Source organism: Cololabis saira, chromosome 23 (genome assembly GCF_033807715.1).
Source record: "Cololabis saira isolate AMF1-May2022 chromosome 23, fColSai1.1, whole genome shotgun sequence".
NCBI lineage: Eukaryota > Metazoa > Chordata > Actinopteri > Beloniformes > Belonidae > Cololabis > Cololabis saira.
In genome coordinates this window covers 11,852,416-11,878,049 of record NC_084609.1, presented here as the reverse complement: position 1 = coordinate 11,878,049, position 25,634 = coordinate 11,852,416, and the positions used below count along the sequence as shown (strand labels likewise).

General features: G+C 42.2%; 1 protein-coding gene across 5 annotated transcripts in view; it reads right to left on the bottom strand.

Annotated features, from left to right (window-relative positions):
• Nucleotides 1-23,868, bottom strand: part of ppfia2 (PTPRF interacting protein alpha 2) — a 212,045-nt gene extending 188,177 nt beyond the window's left edge. For all 5 annotated transcript variants that reach the window (XM_061714572.1, XM_061714573.1, XM_061714574.1 and 2 more), the window contains exons 1-2: nucleotides 23,531-23,868; nucleotides 715-973 (exon numbers count right to left, since the gene is read on the bottom strand). In XM_061714572.1, the coding sequence (XP_061570556.1) occupies nucleotides 715-963 (249 nt within the window). In that variant the 5' untranslated portion in view covers nucleotides 964-973; nucleotides 23,531-23,868. The remainder of the gene's footprint in view (nucleotides 1-714; nucleotides 974-23,530) is intronic.
• Between the last annotated feature and the right edge of the window lie 1,766 nt (nucleotides 23,869-25,634).

The window sequence follows — 25,634 nt, the reverse complement described above, 5'->3', positions numbered from 1 at the left end:
GGAAGCTGCACAACAGCTGAGACCAAGGACGGACAAGTCCGCATCGCTTGTTGGTTCATCATTCCCACACGTCTGTGTGCCATCTTCTAGTAATTATCAGAGGCATGGCTAATCAGGAAAGGATAACCATCAATAGAAAATGATCAAACAATTAAGTTATTGTTTCCAAATGTTTTGAACAACAATATTACAGTGGGAAAAAAAAGTCTAAGAGTAGAGTCAAACCAATGCAGAAAACAGATGCAGTGTTTGCCGAACCTGCATCCCTGAAACCATGTGGATTACTGCCCCAGAATCAGGCACCGCCTGCGAACAAAGTCCTCCTTGAGCCACGAACAACCCACCAGAGTCTTCCGAGCGTGTGAAAAGAATTACTGACACAATTTTAGAAAGTGCTAATCTCCACTTCCTGCAGGAACTATTACATAAAACCTTTCTCTGCACTGTGGAAGGCTGAATTCACTTCCAGCGAGGGAAAATGTTTCACTGTATATACACGCAGCGAGGCTGAACCCACTCTGGATGTCCAAGTAGACCTGACGTTTTAAAAATCAGCTGACTGCACAGAGATGCTTCAAGCGTGGTGGTAGAATAAAAGAAAAATGCTCAGTAATGCTGCAAACCCACAAGTCAAGGGCTTTAAAAAACATTTTCAATGGTTGTACAATAAAAATGCCACAAAAATAAGGCAACAAGGGCACAGGTGTGGCTTACCTGTGGCAGGGCGGAGCTAAGCTGCCGTTGCAGCGAGTCCCGGTCGTAGATGACATCCTGAAGGTGCTGCTGGGACAGACCCAGGCTCTCCTGGGTTTCCCTCAGCGTGTCCAGCAGCCGGTCCCTCTCGTCCAGCATATTCACCATCAGCTGCTCGAAGTGGGAGTCCGGGTCCGAGGCGCTGCTCTGAGAGCCGCGCTGGCTCAGCGCCGTGTCCTCGCTGATGGTGGGCATCACCTCGCACATCATCTTGGCTTCTCTGAAGAGGAAGAACAGTGGAGATCAAGCAAAGTATTAAAATCAGTGTATTTTTTTTTGTTCAGCACAATTTAAAGTAGCCTGGTCAGGTCACACCGTTCAACTCGCAAAACTGTGTCGGGTATTGAATCAGGCACACTTTCCAACCACAGTCATTTTCCAAGGTACAGAACACACCAAACCAATCAGACTTTACACGAGGAGTCGTACCAAGATGAGAGAATTGACAACTACACCATCAGTACTCGAGTTGTAAAAAAAAAAATCAGGGGGGATGGTGGATTTTATCATATGGGGACAGATAATTTGTGCTGATTACAAATAATAAAATATATAACAAATAATAGCACTGACCTGCAGAAATACTGCAGGAATGACATAGCAGCAGTTAAATGCAGCCTTCTGTAAGCTTTAAATATCCACTGGACTTACATCAAATACATCAAAACACAACAATAAAAAACGGTTTTCTGAACTTATCAATATGCCTCTGTCCTTCACAGGATAAGTAAAATGGATCACTGCAAAAACTCAAAATCTTAACAAGAATATTTGTCTTATTTCTAGTTCAAATGTCTCATTTTAGTAAAAAAAATCTCATTACACTTAAAACAAGACTCATCACTGGAAAAAACAAAAATTTTCACCTGTTTCAAGTAGATTTTCACTTGAAATAAGTAGAAAAATCTGCCAATGGAACAAGATTTTTTTGCTTGTAATAAGAAGATAAATCTTGTCCCACTGGCAGATCTACTTATTTCAAGTGAAAATGTACTTGAAACAGGTGAAAATTGTCAAATAAGTTATTTTTCTGGTGTTATTTTTCTGGTGATGACTCTAAATGTTGAAATATCAGTAATACCACATGCATTGATGAAATGACATAAGGGATGGAAAGGGGGGACAGCAGTTTTACAGGGGGGATGATTTTGACCGTTTTTATTTCAGGGAGGATGCCATCCCCCCTCACCCCCCCTCAACTCCAGTACTATACACCATGGATCAACAGGTTTCTATTGTATTTTATTGCACTGAACACCATTGCATATGTCTTTTGTTGATACTAGCAGGTTGTTGTTCTTCCTACGTCACACGCTTCGTTTCTCTGACTGTTTTTATGCCCATTGATTGGCATCTAGAGGCTGATTCTTTCCCCACAGTTTCTACTGCCCCCTGGAAATCCACAAGAACCAGACTAATCCTTGGTATTGAAGAGTAAAAGACTAGGGAAGGCTGCCCAGGTTATATCAAAATCACTTGAAGAAAGTAACTTGAGATTTTTACTCAGAACTTCCAAATTATAGTTAGACTTCTGCTTTATCTTCCTTGATATAATCTCCACTGAAAGATCTACAGAGAATTCAAACCAACATACCACCTGTTACCATCAGATAGTTTATTTTTATAACTACAGATGATATTTTGAAGCACTTCATTTTATAAATGTGCAAAAAAAAGAATAATATGAAAAGCCACTGATGAGATGACATGGAATAGAGGCAGCATGAGGCATGATTAGAAAACACTCATCTTAACTATGTGCATATCAAATTTGAGTAAATAAATTTAGTTTATCAAGACAGCTTGTTATTAATAACCTGTTATTTGCAGATTCTTAATAAAATCTGAGGATTTGCAAAATGATCATCAAGTAAACTCATTACTGCAGTTTTGTATCTTGTGCTGTTTTTAGGTTTCAAACATCTGTTGATACATACAGGGTAATTACCCTCAACTGCATAAGCTTCAGAATGAGGTAAAACAAGAATACAATGGCAGTAATATTTGTTGCTTAAGTTGCCCATTTTCAGTAAGTAAATGAGCCAAATGAACAAAAACATGGACCAAACTAAAACAATTCACCTGGGAGAGCGAACAGCCTCCCGTTAGAACAGAACAAACGTGTGTCCATGCCGCTGAGTGAATATATCAAGGCACTAGTGTTTATATCAGTGCGTGTAAGTGACTAGGCATGACACAGTTGGAGCTCGGCTCAGCGACACCCCAGCGTTTCAAAGCTTGAGAGACGTCTTAGGATGCTGGGCGTTCTGCCCTAGATTTCACGCTTGTGCTGTTTAATGGGGCAGCTCAAATCATGTTGCATAATACACCGTATCTATGCTATAGTGGATATGTGAGGCCGTATTCCAACTCCCACCACCGCCGCGTCTCCAGAAAGCATCAGGAGCTCGGTTTGTGGGATAAATCCATGTTTGCATTATTGGATGGAGCAATAAGCCGCAAAAAGTTTGTGGTCAGAAAGATTTTAACAAAAAAAGCACAAGAGAAAACTTAGCTAAAGTTTGACCTGGCTTACCACAGAGAAATATAGTCAGTCTTTCTCAAAAGCATAAAAGACATGGACATAAATGTCTCAGAATAAACTTCTTCTTACCCAAGTGAGCAAAGTAAACATATTTCACTGCAACCAGCTGTGTTGTGTTGTACAAATGAGCCGCAACCTCCCTAGAATACATAGTCTAGATTTTTAGTTTTTCTGCTAGAGATGAATTTACTGATTTTTTTTTTCCAACTTACACTCCAAAACATCGGGAATGGGTGCTGCCCGAAACTGCATACCAATCTGATACCAGTTCTGATACCCACATCACTCACACTTCTCTGGGTCGGAGGGCTTCATCTAGCTGTCCTGCAGCTGTAAATCTTTAATCAAGTGGTGAAATCCAACATTTTCAGAGCCTAACGGGAGCTGGTCATCCAGGACATTGGATTCCACATTTTTTCCCATGATTTCTGTGGCTTTCTGGTTTTCTTTGAAGAATTTCTCTCATTTCTGAAAATTGCAACTCCAGAGTTCGTTGCTGCGGTTCCTCTATCTTCCCCTTTGACTGAACAATAGTTCTTGAGGTATTTTATCGTATATAAGCACCTTAAATGCTTTATAATATTGCTTGTGGTTCATTGAGCGACATTCCCGCTGCTTCTGGCAACTGCAGCCTTGCAAAATGAGCATTCCAGTGATCAGCCTGAGAGAAGCGCGGTGCATCGTGCACAGGTTACCAGTCCACCACGAGGTAGCACGGAGACAAAGGAGACAACCATGCATGAGATCAATAAAATCTTTATACAACTGATTCATGTGTTTCGGCCTATGGAACAAAACTCCTGCAGGCGCAGAGATGAACATCTAAAGTCCACAGACACGGGACACCAGCTGAGAATCTATATTTTCAAAATGCACAGAGCATACTCTGTTTTGTCTGACGTCTATGTAATACATGAGAAGACACTGAAAGAACAGTCAAGAATGCTCGGGTAAATAAAACAAAAATATTAATGTTTTCTCTTTTATGGTGCAGCAGAGCCTACAGTGGAAGGCCCGTACGGCTCCAGCGACTATCTGTATCTTTCTCATCTCTGAGGCCATAACTCTTGACTTTTACATCAATCTTCTCTTTTGTTTTGCTCTTGGTTATGTTGAGGCACCCGAATCATTTGGTTTGGTTTAGTAATAAAAATGTAGTAATCTAAATTGTTTATGTTAAGGAAAAAACATGATTTTTTTTTCTTTTTATTTCACAAAAGAAAGGCAATCAGAAACAACCTTAATGACAGTAGGTCTTACAATTTTCTTTTGTGCACACATGCCAAATCTCGCCTACAACCCCCCCCACCCCCCACCCTCCCAAAAAAACACAAAAACATACACACGAAATAAATAAATAAAAATAAATAAACTGGGAAAAAAAATATATATGAAAAATAACATCAGTAAGTAACAGTAGGGGCATCAAAACTCGAATACCTACAGATACATAAGATACGTAAGTAAATTACAGCAATAAAACAGCAATCAGTGTACAATGAAGTTCTCTAAACCAGAAAATAGTGGGAACCAAAATTCTTGAAAAAGATGACCACGGTTATATTTTTCCAATGTTAGCTTTTCTAATGGTAGAAATGCTGTGATTTGGTCTATGAAAGTCTTATAAGATGGAGGGGAATCGTTCTTAAAAAAAAAAGTATAAATTTTTTTGCAAAGTAAGTGATCAACATTAATATCCTGCATTTTTTGTTATGTAGTTAGAAATTATATGTGTCATTTAATAAATATAAACAACTGCTTAAATCAAATGTTTTGTCCAGGAAAAAACATGATTTTGATTAAAATAGTATGTAATAAAAATGAGCATTGCAGGACTTGGCGCCCTGTCCAAGTATATAGCTACTGTAGGCTGCTGCACACCAAATATATCAAAAGAATTTAAAAGGACTCCTGAAGTAAACTCCAAATTAGACTGATTATGCTTAATGCATGTCTCTATCCACTAGTGTCGTGCCGTTATCATGGATTTAACAACCTTGCGCTCCTGTATGAGATCTGATAAAATCTCTCTGACTACATAATCTCACAGTTACCATTTTGTGACATTTATTTTCAAACATTATTTCCGAATCTCCAAATTATTTGTGTGCAAACCGAACATGCCACAAGTTTATTTTAAACACAGTTATAGAGGGAGAATCACGCAGATCACAGGCAGTCATGTTTCTTCTTCAAGGCCATCTACAGGACTGTCTCAGAAAATTTGAATATTGTGATTTTCTGTAATGATTTGATTTGATTTGATTTGATTTATTTTTTATTTTTGTACATGTAAAACAAAGAAACAACACTTCATGAGAAGTTTAAGAAAACAACAAAAAACAAAGAATTTCATCCTTTAAAACTTGCTATCTTGATTTACATGTGCCAAAAAAGGAGTAGGAAGAAGTGTAAACTTATTTAGTCCTACCCCCATTCACTGATCATTTAACCTGTATTTATAAATATTCACACACTGTACTCACATTACAAAAACAAAAATGTCATACATTCTGGATTCATTACAAATCAACTGAAATATTGCAAGCCTTTTATTATTTTAATATTGCTGATGATGGCTTACAGCTTAAGAAAACTCAAATATCCTATCTCAAAAAATTAGAATATTCTGGGAATCTTAATCTTAAACTGTAAGCCATAATCAGCAATATTAAAATAATTAAAGGCTTGCAATATTTCAGTTGATTTGTAATGAATCCAGAATGTATGACATTTTTGTTTTTTTTAATTGCATTAAGGAAAATAAAGAACTTTATCACAATATTCTAATTTTCTGAGACAGTCCTGTATATGTTAACTAAATGTGAGCTGATCTTGTTTACTCCGGTCTTTACCCTCATTACGAACCCTCAAGCGCAACAAACCAGAACAAGTTAATATGCAAAACCAATTTTGAAGTGTCTTGTTTTTCTTTTGCAGTCAATTCCTTATTCTGACAACCATACCATAACTGCTCAGAAGCTGATTATCGTAGCTTGGAAGTAGCCCTTAATAAGTACTTACTAAGTACTTTGACCTAACCCAGGTACATGTAGAAAGGGGTTCAAAAACATTGCTCAGACCCCGGATCCCCCACGGGGGGGTTACGATATCATCCCCATGCCTCAGCATGTTCTGGCACAGAGATGGGGGCTCTCATATCTTTTCCAGGCATCTGGCCAGGCTCACACCAGTTCACCATTCAGACGCCATCCGCTACAATTTAGACCAGGGAGACGGAGCTGCATGCAGCTCGGCCGGACCGCCTCACGTGCCAGCGTTTGCTTGGAGAGCAGGAGTGTTGGCGGACGGACCGGGACATCGGTGCTGAATTTTAAGTGGAAGGAAGTGAATTATTACTGACTACGCCTCAATAAACGTTAGTTGTGCACAGCAGAAGATTTGACTTAAGTATACAAAAAAAACATGGCATCAGATAACAAAGCAAAGTGTCTGAAAGTATTAGCGGAGATTGTACAAATCCCAAAGGAGTATAGCGGATCACTCAATTAAGTCATTATCTGCTTCACCGTGTCCCTGAAAAGAAATCAGTCCAAACCAAAGATTCAATAAGTTAAAACTTTATATAGAGACTTTAAAGCCTAGATGCAAAACACAGATTAAAAAACCTCACTAATATGTCCTTAATTTCTTCCCTTCTGTTCTGTTATGTACTGGCTTGGAAGGTTGGAAAGCTATTTTCCTCGAGTGGAACAACAGCGATGACAGGTAGGAGTAATCCTCCTTACATAGATAATCACCCACAATGGGCACAATGTGATGCAGACGTTGTACAAATTGCTCTCACAACAAAAAAAAAATTGATTTGACCACTACTAAAATAGCCATGCGGTGTACAGATAATCCTGAAGACGGAAACAGGAAGGCTCCTGGTGACGGTGATGTGCAGTACTGTGGGATTTTGAATATGTAAGACTTCATCTGTCAGGACAATAGTTTAAGGGAGAAATTGATGTTTTAATAGATTGCTCCAGGTTATATTTAACAGCTGGTTAAAATTACTTAAAGTGGATAACTGGCTAACTGTTTGTTGGAATTATCTGAGACATGAACAGCGACGCATTCAAATGAGCGTGTTGCAGGCCGAAGATGCAAAAGAAATGGAAACAGACGTGAAGGGATCACTGGGCTTTCCACTCTGTGCCATATGCCAATCAATGAATTATTCAAAGGAGTAGGAGTGAGGATTTCTCCTCCAATCAGAGCAGACACGTTTTCTTCCTTCCAGCCTCAGACTCCCAGCTCCAGAGTCAGTTCCAGTTTTCAGCTGAAACTTTCTGAAAGTATCTTTTCAAAATGAATTCCTGGAAAGAGCGAATAAATCACTTCAATGATTTTTATTTTCTAAGAGTCTGTTTCATGCAAAATTCCAGGACTCTTTTCCATGGAAATTCAGTTTTTAGACGTGCCTTATGTATTGAAAAGTAACCAAACAACAATTCTCGTTTTTGTGCAGGTCATAAAAGAAATGGGAATAAGAAAGATAAAATGATTCTCATTGGTCTATCATGACACCCAGCACTGTTTTTGAAAATGTTACTTTTCCAGGTATATCATACATATCCAGGTATATATATTATTATATATTATATTATAAGTATAACAAAATAACACATACATAAAACATAGACAATGATAACTAAACTATTTTTATTATTTTAACACTTTTTTCATTTTACTGCAATGGATATATTTTTTTGTCTAAGATATCTCGGTTTCACAATAGGGCTGTCACTGTTTTGGGTTTTGCCACAGTTTTTGTATTTACGTTTGGTTTTATTTGAAATCCCACGTCCTTGTGTTTTGTCTTGACTTCCCTTGTTCCTATCTGCCTATATCTTGTTTTGTCTTTGCCTTGCTCAATGCCGATCTGTACTGTTCTCCTTGCCATGTGGCATCATCAAATCAAACTTTATTTGTATAGCGCTTTTCATGCATATATAAAATGCAGCACAAAGTGCTTTACATAAAACGTTAAAAATCATAGAACTTATTAACTAGACTCACTACAACTGAGAAAGTGGATTACATCACTCCAGTTCTGAGATCTTTACACTGGCTCCCTATACTTCCGAGAGCAGACTATACTTACTCTCTTAATAAATCACTGAACGGTTTAGGACCAAAATACATCAGACTTGTTGTTGCCATAACAACCATCCAGACCTCTCAGGTCTCCCGGTTCAGGTCTGCTCCGTGTCCCCAGAATCACAAGTTCCTCCTTTTTAAATCAATGTTAAAACTCATTTGTTTACGGCTGCCTTTTGACTGAATTATTTAAATAATTTTGAATTTGAATTTAAGATGTTAATTTCAGTACTAAACTGTAACTCTAGCCAAAGTCCAACTTTTCTTTCTCATGCCACTGCACTGTAACTTATAATCTTTTTTTTCTCTCTTCATATTTTTATGTAAAGCACCATGAATTGCCTTGTTGCTTAAATGTGCTACACAAATAAACTTGCCTTGCTTAAATAGAGGATAAAAAGCACGTAAATGCCTGGTTTCGCAAAATGATCCTGTGACACTGTCGTCTGGTAATGGATTTGAATAAAGTTATAAATTCTTAATCCTATTTCCTGCCAAAATTATTGTTTGTTTGAACTTTAATAACAGGTGTTTCACCGCCTGAACAACTGCAATTCAAAGCAACCCGAAGAGCTAATGTCTTCAGTCCTGTTTAACACCGACACGGACCAACAACGGGAAAGATGTTTTCAGTAAATCTCCGGTATTTAAGTGTTCCCCCGAGTAAAAAAAAATTAAACAGGCGGTGAAATACTGTATCTCTACGGAGCAGATGTAAAATTTGCCACTGATGGCAATAGCAAATCAGCGAGCTGCGGCGTATTTCCCGAATGTCTTCAGTTAATCTCATTAATGTGAACAATTGTGTGAGCAGATAAGGAGCAGCACACAAAACAGCAGTATGTTCTTGAGCTGAATATACGGCCAAGTGAGGCAAATTCAGCGCTATTCACCACCTGGGAAACATCAAACGACGAGCACGGCCCGAGCGGGTGCAGAGCAGGCGGAGGACTGAACACGACGCTCTGTGGCTTTGGAGATAAGCGGCACCACCACATGCTTGTTAGCCCGAGTTTGGAGAGGCTAAAATAAATCATGCGTGATTAAGGCCCCGTGATCATCAAGCATGGAAAAATTAAGGCGTTGTGTGTTTAAGGAAGGAGATGGTCATTTAGAAAGAAGGGAGGCTCAAAAATCCCATTACGGGAATCATTTCTAATGGAATTTAAAAGGTCAACTTTTCAAACACGAGAAACAATCAATTAGGATAATTCAAGCTCGTTTTCCCCGCAACATTATGAGTGTTGGACCGTGAGATCCGGTTGTTTGATGATAGTGTTCTCCACTTGCATCAGTGCCCGAAGCAGAGAGCTGATTACACACGTCGCTCCGAGGCTGCCAGGGGACCTGACTGGAGGGAAATTCATCTTTTAAATAACGCTCGTGTTTGATTTCTTGGCAAGCGGCTGAGCGCAAAGTGCATCCACAGACTGCATTGGTGAGCTCAAAGGCTAATGGGAAAGCTGTTGCATGCCACTGTTTCCCACTTTGGCATCCAAACCAGGCCGACAGGTGGGACAAGAGCGATGCAGGATGGTTGTTTCTCCTCTTCTTCTTTGTGAATGGAACTGGCCAGATTGGATGCTACACTCATAGTACTGTGTACTCATTCAAATGGCACCCGGCACCACGGACCATTCAGACAACAAAGAGACAGTCTGCCAAGAAAACAAGTCTATTTCATTTAATAATTGCCAATAGATTACACGTTGGCACTCAATAAGAGGTCCACTGAGTAGCTGGAAAACAATACACTGTATTAACTCATCTGAACTACAACTGATCTGTGACCTGCCATTCTGTCAGTGCACGTATGCATCCAGAAAGATCATTATTATTGGTAGTTATTGTTATAACTGGTTTGTTTTTGTATTAAATTCATAAAGATGGAAAATTGAAACATGCCCAAATATAAGAGAAATGATAATGAGATGACATGTTCTGGCATCAAATATCTTCCATTAGAACCTATGCTGACAGTGAACACAATGCATTTGTATTGTTTGGTTAATTTCAGGGGTTTAAACAAAGTTAGGTGCCAAATAAATATCGTGATATCCAGGTATTTGATACTTAGGCCCAATCTCAATACTCTAGGAGATCTAGGGCACTTGGCCCAGGTGCCTGTCCCATTTCTCCTACTCCCCCTCGTTTTCATCCCTAACCTGAACAGGAAGCAGAGAGCCAAAAGCTGTTTTAATTTCAGCTGTAGCGCTGTTAATATGGCACTTTATTAAGTTTTAATATTTTTTCAGGCATAAAGGTAACCTTAAGATCCGCAACCGGGGCTCAGTTTATCCAAATAACGCCTGTTAAGAAATTTGACCCGATGTTTTTGGAGATGAGAAGAGCCACCGCCCCCGGGGAGCAGCCTCAGCTCACAGCCCGAGAAGAGACGTGTCCGCCGGGTCAAGCTGCTCCGTCGTCCCGGGAGAGAAACTCTCTCCCGTAGAAACAGATACAGCTTAGACAGAAATCTACCCAGAAGTAACTGTTTCCTACTGTTACAGCTGTCAGTCTGACAATGCAATGAAATACCAATCTGATCTTTTCCTCGTGATGTTGCTGAAGTGATTTCTCTGGGGTTTTTTTTTGTTTTCTTTTCTTTTTCTTTTAAAAACAAGTTACCACTTATTCTCTGTTGAGAATTACGCTGGCTGAAATAAATCATTTAGGAAGATGTTGGTTTAATAGATGAAATCTAACAGTTGTAGCTACGCCTATTAAGAAATTTGCTCCGAAATTTAGAGATTTCTGTCTGCCGGCTCCGGAGTTTGGGTCCGCGTTAAATCGACGCAGCCTATGGCGTAGCTTACGTAACCTACGGCGTCGCTTACGTAACCTACGGCGTCGCTTACGTAACCTACGGCGTCGCTTACGTAGGTTACGTAACCATATTCCGGCGCGATCTTAGCGAACAACGGACAAAAAAGGGATTATGTACATTCACTGAGTGAATATTATGAAAGTAAAATATTGGTTTGCGCCGAGAAATGTAATCAAAATGCATTTTTATGCAGAAACTAACTCAAAATATTGATTTTATTCCCAAAAAAATAAGAAATGTCCGCCATGTTTTTTTTTTTGATTCAGTCCGCAAATGACGACGAAAAGCATTCTGGGAAATTTTCATACCCCCTCGCTCGCCAAGTGAGCATCTGAAATCCCTCGATTTGAAGGGGCTATTCTCAGCCCCTAGCCCTCGTTATGCCCCCTCCCCCTAGGTGAAAAGAGGAATTGGGACACCACTACCTTCACAGGAACGCGCAAAAGTTAGGGTTAGGGAAGAAAAGGAGGGCGAGGGGGAGTATTGGGACGCAGCCTTAGATGTACATGTGCTTTTCAATTTTTTCTATCTACATATTCATTTGATTTGTTAGATGGATATTGGGTTGTAAATTTTGCTATCCGGATAGTAGTTCATTAGGCAGACATAAGTTTTTTTAATCTAGCGATAAAGAATTTCTTTCTTTCTTTCTTTCTTTCTTTCTTTCTTTCTTTCTTTCTTTCTTTCTTTCTTTCTTTCTTTCTTTCTTTCTTTCTTTCTTTCTTTCTTTCTTTCTTTCTTTCTTTTTCTTTTCTTTCAGACATCTGATTTTCAATTGTGCTATGAGAGCATAAGCTTCGTTCGTTAGCGAACATCAGATTGTTCGTTAAAAGGACATTAAGTTTTCAGTTTTGGTATGGTATATTCATGAATTCGGCAACATCTGGTTTTTTCAGTTTTGCAATCCAGATACAGTATGTTCTCTAGGCCGACATCCAGGTGTCGTTTAAGTTACGAGGACATTTGTTTACTTGGAAAGACATCCGGTTTTCACTTTTTTACCTCTGTTATTTGTGCAGACGTCAGGTTTCGAATTTTGGTATCCTCTTTTATCATTCCTAGGCAGACATGCTATTTTTCAGCGGTATATCCATCAGTCTTAGTATCTGGACACTTTGTTTGCTGCACATTCATCAGGTTTTCAGTTTGATATCCGGATTTCCGTTCAGTCAGTATGCCATGCCGATATTTATTCATTTAGGTTGATATCTGCTTTTAAATCTTGCTATTTGGATAATTATTCTCTTGGTGTGTGTGTGTGTGTGTGTGTGTGTGTGTGTGTGTGTGTGTGTGTGTGTGTGTGTGTGTGTGTGTGTGTGTGTGTGTGTGTGTGTGTGCCAAACTAGAAAAATACATTTGTCCATGTGTCTTTTTTTGTTTTTTCTCCTACATATGTTAACAAACTAGAGGTAAGTATAAAACCAATTAGTTAAAAAAAATAAAAAAAAAAAAAAAAAAATATATATATATATATATATATATATATATATATATATATATATATATACTGTATATATATTAAAAATGTTGTGCTTTAAATATTCTTAGATGATGAAAATAATCCCCATTTTTCACTCTGTCAACAAGCAATGTTCTTATTTCCTACATTTAACCAAGAAAATGTAGTTTGGATCAGGACTCAAGACGTCTGCTGGACAAGACGGCAGCAGTGGCGTTACTGTAAGATTCTAAATGTTCCAGCTCTGCAAGATTTTCCCACTGACTGAAATGTTCAAGCTAAAGCTGTCTGTAGGTGCAGTCCGAGGTCAGCGGTGGGTCAGAAAACACTGATGGGAATCGTTCGCAGAAGGGGAACTGACATCTAGATGAACAATTAATTATTTAAGCATTTTCTCAAGCAAAAGTGCTGGTTCCGTGAGCATGGGATGTTATCCTTTTCTATTTGTATTTTTATTTTTTTTCTTACTTGTGAGTGCAATAATATAATATATTGAAAGGAAAAATGAAAAACATAATTTCAAAGTTACAAAATGTGCCTTTTAGGTATTTTTAACAGTATTTTGGTTTCTGAGAGGATCCGGCAAATCTTGCAGTTGGGGCATGAGGTAAAGCTTATCACCCTTTTGTTATATTAGCATTCTTTTCTCACATCACTTGAAAGGTGCTCTGATACTGACATCACCAAGTGATGAAGATGTTGCTAATAACGGTCCTGTTTCTCTTTGTCACAGAGCATATAGTACTGGCTTTTTCCCCAAAACATCTGGACGACTGATTCGTCTGACCACAGATCAACAGATTTCTTTTGCGCAATGTTCCATCTGAGATGCTGCGAGCCAAGTCCAGATATGCTGGACAAGTTTAACATGGGGCTTTTTTTTTTCTTTTCCACAGGAAAATGTTTAAGTGGCATTCATGAATATGGTTCTGTACTGTTGACAAATGTAACTGTTCCCAAAGTACCCCCTTGTCCATGCGGTTGCATCAGATATTGATATTTACAGAATACTTGCAGATGTTTATGGAATGCTGTCTGAGTACTTCTATGTATATGCCCTTTTAAAACGTTACGTTCCTACAGATTCCTTGATTTCTAATAATATTATGCATTTAAAGCCCCAGATATACAGGACGGTCTCAGAAAATTTGAATATTTTGATAAAGTTCTTTATTTTCTGTAATACAATTAAAAAAACAAAAATGTCATACATTCTGGATTCATTACAAAACAACTGAAATATTGCAAGCCTTTTATTATTTTAATATTGCTGATTATGGCTTACATTTCAAGATTGAGATTCCCAGAATATTCTAATTTTTTGAGATATGATATTTGAGTTTTCTTAAGCTGTAAGCCATGATCAGCAATATTAAAATAATAAAAGGCTTGTAATATTTCAATTGATTTATAATGAATACAGAATGTATGACATTTTTGTTTTTTTTAATTGCATTACAGAAAATAAAGAACTTCATCACAATATTCTAATTTTCTGAGACAGTCCTGTATGCTAGATTAAACAGGTACGTTTTAAAGCGGGAAGATGTGGACTAAAAATGTGTCAGAATATCTCTGAAATACTTAGACCGGGACCAGCTGGTATCTGACCGGTACCAGCTGGTATCTGACCGGTACCAGCTGGTGTCAGACCGGGACCAGCTGGTATCTGACCGGTACCAGCTGGTATCTGACCGGTACCAGCTGGTGTCAGACCGGGACCAGCTGGTATCAGACCGGTACCAGCTGGTACCGGGACCAGCTGGTACCGGGACCAGCTGGTATCAGACCGGGACCAGCTGGTATCAGACCGGGACCAGCTGGTACCGGGACCAGCTGGTATCAGACCGGGACCAGCTGGTACCGGGACCAGCTGGTATCAGACCGGTACCAGCTGGTATCAGACCGGGACCAGCTGGTACCGGGACCAGCTGGTACCGGGACCAGCTGGTATCAGACCGGGACCAGCTGGTACCGGGACCAGCTGGTATCAGACCGGTACCAGCTGGTATCAGACCGGGACCAGCTGGTACCGGGACCAGCTGGTACCGGGACCAGCTGGTATCAGACCGGGACCAGCTGGTACCGGGACCAGCTGGTATCTGACCGGTACCAGCTGGTATCTGACCGGGACCAGCTGGTATCAGACCGGGACCAGCTGGTATCTGACCGGTACCAGCTGGTATCTGACCGGGACCAGCTGGTATCTGACCGGTACCAGCTGGTATCTGACCGGGACCAGCTGGTATCAGACCGGGACCAGCTGGTATCAGACCGGGACCAGCTGGTATCAGACCGGGACCAGCTGGTACCGGGACCAGCTGGTATCAGACCGGGACCAGCTGGTACCGGGACCAGCTGGTATCTGACCGGGACCAGCTGGTATCAGACCGGGACCAGCTGGTATCAGACCCGGACCAGCTGGTATCAGACCGGGACCAGCTGGTATCAGACCGGGACCAGCTGGTACCGGGACCAGCTGGTATCAGACCCGGACCAGCTGGTATCTGACCGGGACCAGCTGGTATCAGACCGGGACCAGCTGGTATCAGACCGGGACCAGCTGGTATCAGACCGGGACCAGCTGGTATCAGACCGGGACCAGCTGGTATCAGACCGGGACCAGCTGGTATCTGACCGGGACCAGCTGGTATCAGACCGGGACCAGCTGGTATCAGACCGGGACCAGCTGGTATTAGACCGGGACCAGCTGGTATCAGACCGGGACCAGATGGTATTAGACCGGGACCAGCTGGTATCAGACCGGGACCAGCTGGTATCAGACGAGGACCAGCTGGTATCTGACCGGGACCAGCTGGTATCAGACCGGGACCAGCTGGTATCAGACCGGTACCAGCTGGTATCAGACCGGGACCAGCTGGTACCGGGACCAGCTGGTATCAGACCGGGACCAGCTGGTATCAGGACCAGCCGGTATCAGACCGGGACCAGCTGGTATCAGACCGGGACCAGCTGGTACCGGGACCAGCTGGTATCTGACCGGGACCAGCTGGTATCAGACCGGGACCAGCTGGTACCGGGACCAGCTGGTACCGGGACCAGCTGGTATCAGACCGGGACCAGCTGGTATCAGACCGGGACCAGCTGGTACCGGGACCAGCTGGTATCAGACCGGTACCAGCTGGTATCAGACCGGTACCAGCTGGTATCAGACCGGTACCAGCTGGTATCTGACCGGGACCAGCTGGTATCTGACCGGGACCAGCTGGTATCAGACCGGGACCAGCTGGTACCGGGACCAGCTGGTATCAGACCGGGACCAGCTGGTATCAGACCGGGACCAGCTGGTATCAGACCGGGACCAGCTGGTATCAGACGAGGACCAGCTGGTATCTGACCGGGACCAGCTGGTATCAGACCGGGACCAGCTGGTATTAGACCGGGACCAGCTGGTATCAGACCGGGACCAGCTGGTATTAGACCGGTACCAGCTGGTATCTGACCGGGACCAGCTGGTATCAGACCGGGACCAGCTGGTACCGGGACCAGCTGGTCCCGGTCTGATACCAGCTGGTATCAGACCGGTACCAGCTGGTATCAGACCGGGACCAGCTGGTACCGGGACCAGCTGGTATCAGACCGGGACCAGCTGGTATCAGGACCAGCCGGTATCAGACCGGGACCAGCTGGTATCTGACCGGGACCAGCTGGTATCTGACCGGGACCAGCTGGTATCAGACCGGGACCAGCTGGTACCGGGACCAGCTGGTATCAGACCGGGACCAGCTGGTATCAGACCGGGACCAGCTGGTACCGGGACCAGCTGGTATCAGACCGGTACCAGCTGGTATCAGACCGGTACCAGCTGGTATCAGACCGGTACCAGCTGGTATCAGACCGGGACCAGCTGGTATCTGACCGGGACCAGCTGGTATCAGACCGGGACCAGCTGGTATCAGACCGGTACCAGCTGGTATCTGACCGGGACCAGCTGGTATCTGACCGGGACCAGCTGGTATCAGACCGGGACCAGCTGGTATCAGACCGGGACCAGCTGGTATCTGACCGGGACCAGCTGGTGTCAGACCGGGACCAGCTGGTATCAGACCGGTACCAGCTGGTATCTGACCGGGACCAGCTGGTGTCAGACCGGGACCAGCTGGTATCTGACCGGGACCAGCTGGTATCAGACCGGGACCAGCTGGTATCAGACCGGTACCAGCTGGTGTCAGACCGGGACCAGCTGGTATCAGACCGGGACCAGCTGGTATCAGACCGGGACCAGCTGGTATCTGACCGGTACCAGCTGGTATCTGACCGGGACCAGCTGGTGTCAGACCGGGACCAGCTGGTATCAGACCGGGACCAGCTGGTATCAGACCGGGACCAGCTGGTATCAGACCGGGACCAGCTGGTATCTGACCGGGACCAGCTGGTGTCAGACCGGGACCAGCTGGTATCAGACCGGTACCAGCTGGTATCAGACCGGGACCAGCTGGTGTCAGACCGGGACCAGCTGGTATCTGACCGGGACCAGCTGGTATCAGACCGGTACCAGCTGGTATCTGACCGGGACCAGCTGGTATGTGACCGGGACCAGCTGGTATCAGACCGGGACCAGCTGGTATCAGACCGGGACCAGCTGGTATCAGACCGGGACCAGCTGGTATCTGACCGGGACCAGCTGGTGTCAGACCGGGACCAGCTGGTATCAGACCGGTACCAGCTGGTATCAGACCGGGACCAGCTGGTATCAGACCGGTACCAGCTGGTATCAGACCGGGACCAGCTGGTATCAGACCGGGACCAGCTGGTATCAGACCGGGACCAGCTGGTATCAGACCGGGACCAGCTGGTATCTGACCGGGACCAGCTGGTGTCAGACCGGGACCAGCTGGTATCAGACCGGGACCAGCTGGTATCAGACCGGGACCAGCTGGTATCAGACCGGGACCAGCTGGTATCTGACCGGGACCAGCTGGTGTCAGACCGGGACCAGCTGGTATCTGACCGGGACCAGCTGGTATCAGACCGGGACCAGCTGGTATCAGACCGGGACCAGCTGGTATCAGACCGGGACCAGCTGGTATCAGACCGGTACCAGCGCCACTCCTGGGCAGAGCGAGAACTGCAGGTCGCGTACGCGTTCAGTGTCGTGCACGTCAACGCTTCAAATGAACGCAGGATACGCGTGACGGCCATGATGCGTACGCGTAAACGTTCTGAACTGCAAGTATATCCCAGGCTTAAGACAGAAAGAAATAAGCAAATCGACTCTGATCTTTGTTTGAAGAAATTTGCTCGTAAGTATTTCAGAGATATTCTGACACATTTTTAGTCCACATCTTCCCGCTTTAAAACGTACCTGTTTAATCTAGCATACAGGACTGTCTCAGAAAATTAGAATATTGTGATGAAGTTCTTTATTTTCTGTAATGCAATTAAAAAAAACAAAAATGTCATACATTCTGGATTCATTACAAATCAACTGAAATATTGCAAGCCTTTTATTATTTTAATATTGCTGATTATGGCTTACAGTTTAAGATTAAGATTCCCAGAATATTCAAATTTTTTGAAATAGGATATTTGAGTTTTCTTAAGCTGTAAACCATGATCAGCAATATTAAAATAATAAAAGGCTTGCAAGATTTCAGTTGATTTGTAATGAATCCAGAATGTATGATATTTTTGCATTACAGAAAATAAAGGACTTTATCACAATATTCTAATTTTCTGAGACAGTCCTGTATGCCACATGAAAACAAACAGATGTTTTGTTCGTTCAGTATTATTTTTTTTATTTTGATGGCATTCTGCCGATGTTTTAATCTGTTATTCGTATAATTGATGTTCTCCTGTAAGGTGTCCTTGAAAGGTACCTAATAAATAAAACGTATTATTACTTTGAAAGTCTTTCACTGATAGTGTTGGCAACAATCACCTGTTGAAAATATCACCACCTTACTCCCATGAAATTAGCACAGTACCATTATTTTTGGAATGTGTAACCCTTGGTACACATTTAATACATTCTGTAATATGGTGAGTCCAGAGGACCCAGATGCAGGAGATGTGGTGGCACGAGTTTCAAAACCGTGTACTTTATTGAACAAAAAGTGCTGCTGAGCAGGAATAAAAGAAAATACAAAAAGATTTTCACTGAAAATTAATGAAAATTCAATAAAAAAATCCAGCAAGTACCCAGGCAACAAGACAGGTTGAAAAACAGACGGACAGCAGGGAGGGAGGGGAAAGACAAGACCATTTACACTCACAGGGGCTAACAAGATACAGGTGCAAACAATCAGGGTCATGGGAAGTCAAGAAAGCACCAAACACAAGGAGAAGGCCTTTCAAAATAAAGCAGGAAACGGGTCACAGCCAAAATGAAGAACCAAGTAAAACAAGAAATGAAAATCAAAACCCTAAACCCTGACACATACCTTTCTCTGACTTCTGCATCACCCCCAGAATCAAAATAATAAAAATATAAAGAAAGCAATTTGTATACTAAAAAAAAAACAAAAACATCTAACAAAATGGATACACTAAAGAGAAAAACAAAAAATGTACCTAATGTTTTCTTAGCGGCACATGAAAATTCTACTAAGAAAACTATTAGATGGAGTTGGGAGTGTTTTTTATTGATTTCAATATATGATTAACATTTTTTCTGTGTTATTTCATATATTAAGCATCAAGGAATTATCAAGGAAATATTACAAGGAAATACCAAAATGGTTTTATAGTATCTAATTAGACGAAGTCATGACACATCTATGTTTTGGTATTTCCCATTCTGCCCAAACTTGATTGGATATTATTTTTTCTTTATTTTGGTGCCCTTTTAGCCCATTCAGACACTCGAAAAATAATGCATCCTGAAAATATCTAAAGTTCCCAATTTGAATTTTTTAAAGTGGAGTATCCTGGCACCATCACCAGACTCCACGATGTATTTTAAGCACAAAACACAATCTCTTGAGTTATCACATCACAAGATTCTGTTTTCTTGTGTTCTGAAGTCACAGACATTCTGATCTGAATGGTGCAGCGAGCTGTAAAAGGTGAATGAGGCAGAGTAGTCCCAGACCAGTCCCATTAAGGAGCAGGGAAACGAGAGGAAACGTGCACAAGTCTGCCTCCATTTGTCTTTTGTGTGTACTTCATCTCTTCCTGTGTGTGAGCATCTGGATGAGGAGGGGGTGTGTGTGTGTTCTCAACTGAAAGTAAGCGTGTGCATGCACATGAAAGCACGAGAGGACAGCATGTGGCCTTTACCACAGCGACACCCCCCCCGCAGCAATGTCATCCAAACCATCAATTGACAGCAATTGAATAAGAAGCGAGACAAACGAAAAAGCCAAAGAGTTCAGGTTGAGCCTCATTTGAACCGTGCTGCCAGTTAGTGACCAGCAACTGCATCTCATCCTCTTCATTATGAAGGCTTTAACAATAGCCAAACTATGGCTGTAAAGGATGCCCTTAACCATCATTTAATAGACATAAAAGCTGGAGCCACAGGTAGCCACTTCTCTGCGTGACACCTCAAGGCGATAAAAGGTTCCCCTGCCCACCAGACATATTAGGCAGTTAAAGGTGCATCATTCAAATTGCACACTCAGTCTTTAATGCAAAACCGTTAAATTAAGCACCCTTACTTTGCATAATGCTTTTGTGACAGGAAAATAAGGGTGTTGCAGCTTCTGTGCCAATGCAAATGTTTCTTTATTGAACTGGTTGCAAACATTAATATTAATTAACGAGATCAGAGGCAGATCACAGCTTTGCCTGCAGCCATTAACCTTCTGAGAAAGATTCCAGCGCCTGCATGTTCTGTCACTCAATTATTCACTTAAAGTAACACCAATTACGTTATTTTTTCATTTTTAACCATCAGTTTTAATTTCATTTGAAGGAATATACAGTATGATTATTTTTAGTATGTTATCTAGCTCTCAGTTTTTCTCATTCAGTATCCTAGAAGTACCTTTTTGGACCGCCATCCCAGTTGTCTCTCACTACAAATTCTGATGGCTTTGTGGTCCTACATCAAGAACGATGGTCAACGATGGCATACCGCACACACCAACAATGGTACCGTACCAGAGGCAACCGCGGAGGGTAAAGAAAAATGAAGAAAAACAAGAGTGACATAACACGGCAGGAATACATCTCAGGCAGCAAAGGGGGCTTCCTCGACAGATATATCTATAGGGGGATAGCTTAGGAATCTCAACAAACAACTAGCTAATTTGAAATTTGCTTTACAGGTACATGTAGCTACCATCTGTTGGAGCTCATTATTGATGCCCAAAATGAAGGATGAAATGAGTCCATCCTTGAGAGTCTCCCTGGGAGGGTTTAGCGCGATGATGACAGGTATTCCATGTAATTTGGTAAACAGTGCACATGGCTGCAGCTGACGATTGGCGGCTGTTTGCATCGGCTTTGGCATCGACAGTTAAAGGTTCTAACTTTTTCTTCAAAAATGAAATGGTGGACAGCACTCAAATCGTTCCTTTCCAAGGTAGATATAGTCACCGTTTTGCCCAGAGGTTACAGCTAAATTTTAAATTGCTCTTCAACACAACACACTCTCCCGGGGACTAATTTCCAATAGTTGGATCGAGAGGCCCTATGGATCGTTTTCAGACCCTACATCTTTCTAGATGTGGGTCCTAATCTATCAGGCTAACGGGGACCTTTTGAGCTAAAAATTGGCTTTTTTTCACTTTAAAGGAGACTTTTGCATTATTTACTTATCCTTCTTCATTGAACTGATGATATATGTCCATGGCGATTGGTTTGCTTGGTAGTATTGTTTTTGATCTATACAGTTCCTGCTACTCCTACTTTGTCTTCAAGCCAGTTAAAAAGATGGATTCCTTAAATATCCGCAAAATAACTGTTGCTCAACATTTATTAGCTCCAACCCACATGAATTTATATATAAAATAAACAACAATACATGTATTTATAATATGGCGTCTGGCCTCTTGATTGGCAGTCAGCTTAGCCAATGACTGGCCATCATCAATCAGCTTCTAGCTACAAAGCCTAGTGAAACAATATGCTGATTGTACAGACCCAGCATTGGCTAAACACAGCTGTCGTTTATGATTTTGCCACCAAAACAACGTCTGAAATGAGAGAATCCACTACAAGCATTTGCCAGCAGCTCTACAGCTGCTCCAGCGTGGATCAGCTGAAGGAGCCTGAACAACAAAGTGGCCGTGTTCCCATGGGCTTCCTGGGCAACGTGGCAACCCATGGTAGGATTGAAAAGCATTTGTGTCACTATGTCATTTATATTTGGTGGTATAAGCCTAAAAAATGTTTCATTCAATGTGTTCGGATTTGCAGGGCATTGTGACATTGCAGACTGGGCTCAGAGAGGACTCATCACGCCGTACCATACTCATCTTAACCCAGCCTCACATCTTTGGCATGTGCTGTAGCTTGAAAGTGGACACACCGAAAAGCTATAACAGCAATTTCAAAAGATGTACTCTTTGAAGAAGACAGACTGACTCCACCTCTTCAATCAGCTGCTATGAACAGGACTGCAACAGCATTAGAAAAGAGTAGCTTTTAAACTCTGTCATTGTGGAACTTTGACCAAAGAAATCACAGACAATTCACAGAGAAACTGTGTTGCATTCAAAAATGATAACAAAAAAAAGTAAAGTTTCCTTTTAAGCAGCACAAAGGATGTTGACCATTTTTACCTTAGTACCACTGTCGATGAGAAGAGATTGAGCTACTTTCGCGCTCCTGTCTGAGATTTCCTCTAGTTCTGGTTTGGTCACTCAGCCGTTTTTCTCTCCCGTATTACAAACAAGGGTTTTAGATTCTGCCACAATGTCCTCTGTTGCTCTGAGCTAATTTCATCGCTTGTGATGTGTAACAGAGAGTCATACACCCATACACAAAACCTATCCCGGGCGGAAGTCCAGAGTTACTTTGCCTCGTTTTTTTACCTGTGGGAGGGAAGGGAGACCATATTTCCTAAAGGTAATCAAATATTCCCCCAAATGAAATTGGATAATTTAATACAAACACACACACGCGCACGCACAAATCCTTTGTGCTGCTTTTAAGAATAAAAAGAGAGCACATGGGATGGCAGGTGGATAAATAGATGGACGGTCGAGTCGATTTCATGCTCTCGCTCTCTCTCTCCTTACATGTCTGTAATAGCTGGTAATAATGATGTTTATAGGAGGGGCAGCTGTTCCTCATGTGACAGCTCCTCCTTGTACTGTTATTAAACACACACACACATACATGCATGCAGAGGCTGGCCTGACTGCAGCGCTGATCGCCTCTTTACACCACTGTAACAACTCCTCCTGGTTCTCTGAAATGATAATTGGGGAGAATCCTTGGCTATTGTCTCAAGTGCATTACATCATGCCAGCCTCTCAGTCTGCATCCCGCCCCCCTTTAACTCTCTCCACTGTGTGACAGCCGGCTCTGTGTGTGCGGGTGTGTGTGTGTGTGTGTGTGTGTGTGTGTGTGTGTGTGTGTGTGCGCGCGTGTGTGTGTGTGTGTGTGTGTGTGTGTGTGTGTGTGTGTGTGTGTGTGTGTGTGTGTGTGTGTGTGTGTGTGTGTGTGTGTGTGTGCTTTTTTCTCCTCCTGCAGAGCCTCACAATGTCAACCACATATACAAAATACATGGGTTATATACACGAGCAAAGACCTCCAGCTTTTCATCCTCCAACATCACTGGGGGATGCAAAGAGCGCACCCGCAAAAGGAAAAAAAAAAAAAAGAAGAAAAAAAATCCCCCAAAAAATCACCTTGAGCCCGCAGGAATGGGGCAATGTAGGTCACTGCAACACCGGCGGCAACAGTGTGCAATACTCACAATTTGTCAGATGCGGCTCACGGAGGCGGATCAATGACAGCCGCAGTCTCGGCGCTGCTGGAGCGGCTGGAGCGGGTCCGCGCTGCGCGGTCACGGCGCTGCGCGGTCACGGCGCGCCGCTAGTCCCGGTCGGAGCCTGAGCCTGAGCCTGAGCCTGGCATCGCACCCTCGGCCACGGGGGATCCACAAGCAGCCGCGGCGGGCAATGACATCTGATTTCCGGGGTCAGACGCGCAAACCACACCACACCACACCACACACACACGGACGCAGGCTCACACGCCGGTGAGGAAATTATGGCATGTTAGAAATAGTGCTGTGATAAGCGGAGCTGGAAAAGACCATTGTGGGAGATGACGGAGGGGGGGCGAGGGGAGCCTTAAAGTTGCAGCATTCTTCATCCTCCAACAGACCTTTAATACTGATATTCATTATAACAGTAAGGCAAGGCAAGTTTATTTATATAGCACAATTCAACACAAGGTAATTCAAATTGCTTTACATCAACATTAAAAGCGGTAAGACATAATTAAACAGTAAATAACAATTAAAATGAAATAAAATTATGAGAAAAGAAGTTAAAATAATAAAAAGCACAAGTTGCTGAAAACTAAGGGCAGTAGAACCGCAGGTACACATCTTATTAGTGGTTTTCAGAAAGTATTTAATTTAAGAGTACGCTTAAATAACAAATAAATGAAATAAAATGATAAGAAAAGAGGTAAAATAATAAAAAGCACAAGTTAGACAACATACAGTCTATAAAAGTAACAACATTTAACAAATCAGCAAATTTAACAAACATCACAAAAAGATTTACATAGACAACAGTCTATAAAAGTAACAGCCATTAGCAAATCAGCAAATTTAGCAAATAATTTAGCAAGCAAATAGCAGCAAAGCATAGTCTTAACATCCATCAATCAGATATAGTGACATGTGATTTTGTGAGGGATCATCACACATATACAGTGTCAAAAAATTATGGCCTGATTTAAAGGAGCTGACAGTTGGAGCAGACCTCAGGTCTACAGGAAGTTTGTTCCACCGGTGAGGAGCAGAATAACTGAACGCTGCCTCACCTTACTTGGTTCTGGTTCTTGGGAACCACAACAAACCAGATCCAGATGAACCTCAGGGGTCTGGGAGCTTCATAGGAACTAACAGATCAAGCATGTATTTTGGTCCAAGACCATTCAGTGCTTTGTAGACCAGCAGTAAGATTTTAAACTCTATCCTTTGACTCACTGGAAGCCAGTGTAGTGATTTCATGACCGGTGTAATGTGGTCCAGTTTCCTTGTGTTTGTAAGGACTCTGGTAATGATAATAAACAATAAAAATAACCATAACGCACTAGTTGGCTATAATAAATCCATGAAAATACTCTTTTAAGTATGTCTTGATCAAAATGAACAATTAAAATGTGCAATAACAAGTAATTGAATATATTATCTTGACTGTTTGCAGCCATATATGAAACAATTTTCTGTCAACGGACCATTTTCCAGAGACAATAAAGAAGCTGCAGTGTCCTCACCTTTTCCTGGAAGAGCTTGGTCTCTGCCAGGTTCCTAAATATGAGATTGCTTAAAGGAGACTTTAAAAAAAAAAAAAGAAACACTTGATGTCAGTAAAATGTTTGACACATCTGTTAAAATACCACAGATTGAGAGAGAGAAGTAAAAGTGTCTATTTCAACCATGTCATGTTAACAAATTTCTTTTAACAGATGTTTTTAGGGGGTGGGGTCAGTTTGACTCTAGTCCACGCCCTTCTACGCCCCAAAAATGGTCCACCACTTTGGAAAAATTGTTACGGCTTCATGGTTTCTACTTCCAAGGTGCAGAAAATGCAGCATGATGTGAAGTTGAGCAGTGATAACAGAGATAGTTGGATAGTTCTACTCGGTACTGGACCTGAGATCTGTGACATCACAGATCCACCTCTGAGTATATTGGTTCACGGCTCCCCACAAATCTTAACAACTCACCCAATGAATCATTTTCAGATAAGTGGAACAAAAAAAAAAGACTGCGTTACAGTATGTTATACCAGTTTTTAAACTGGTGTCCACATCAGAAAAAAACTAATTATATATCTGCC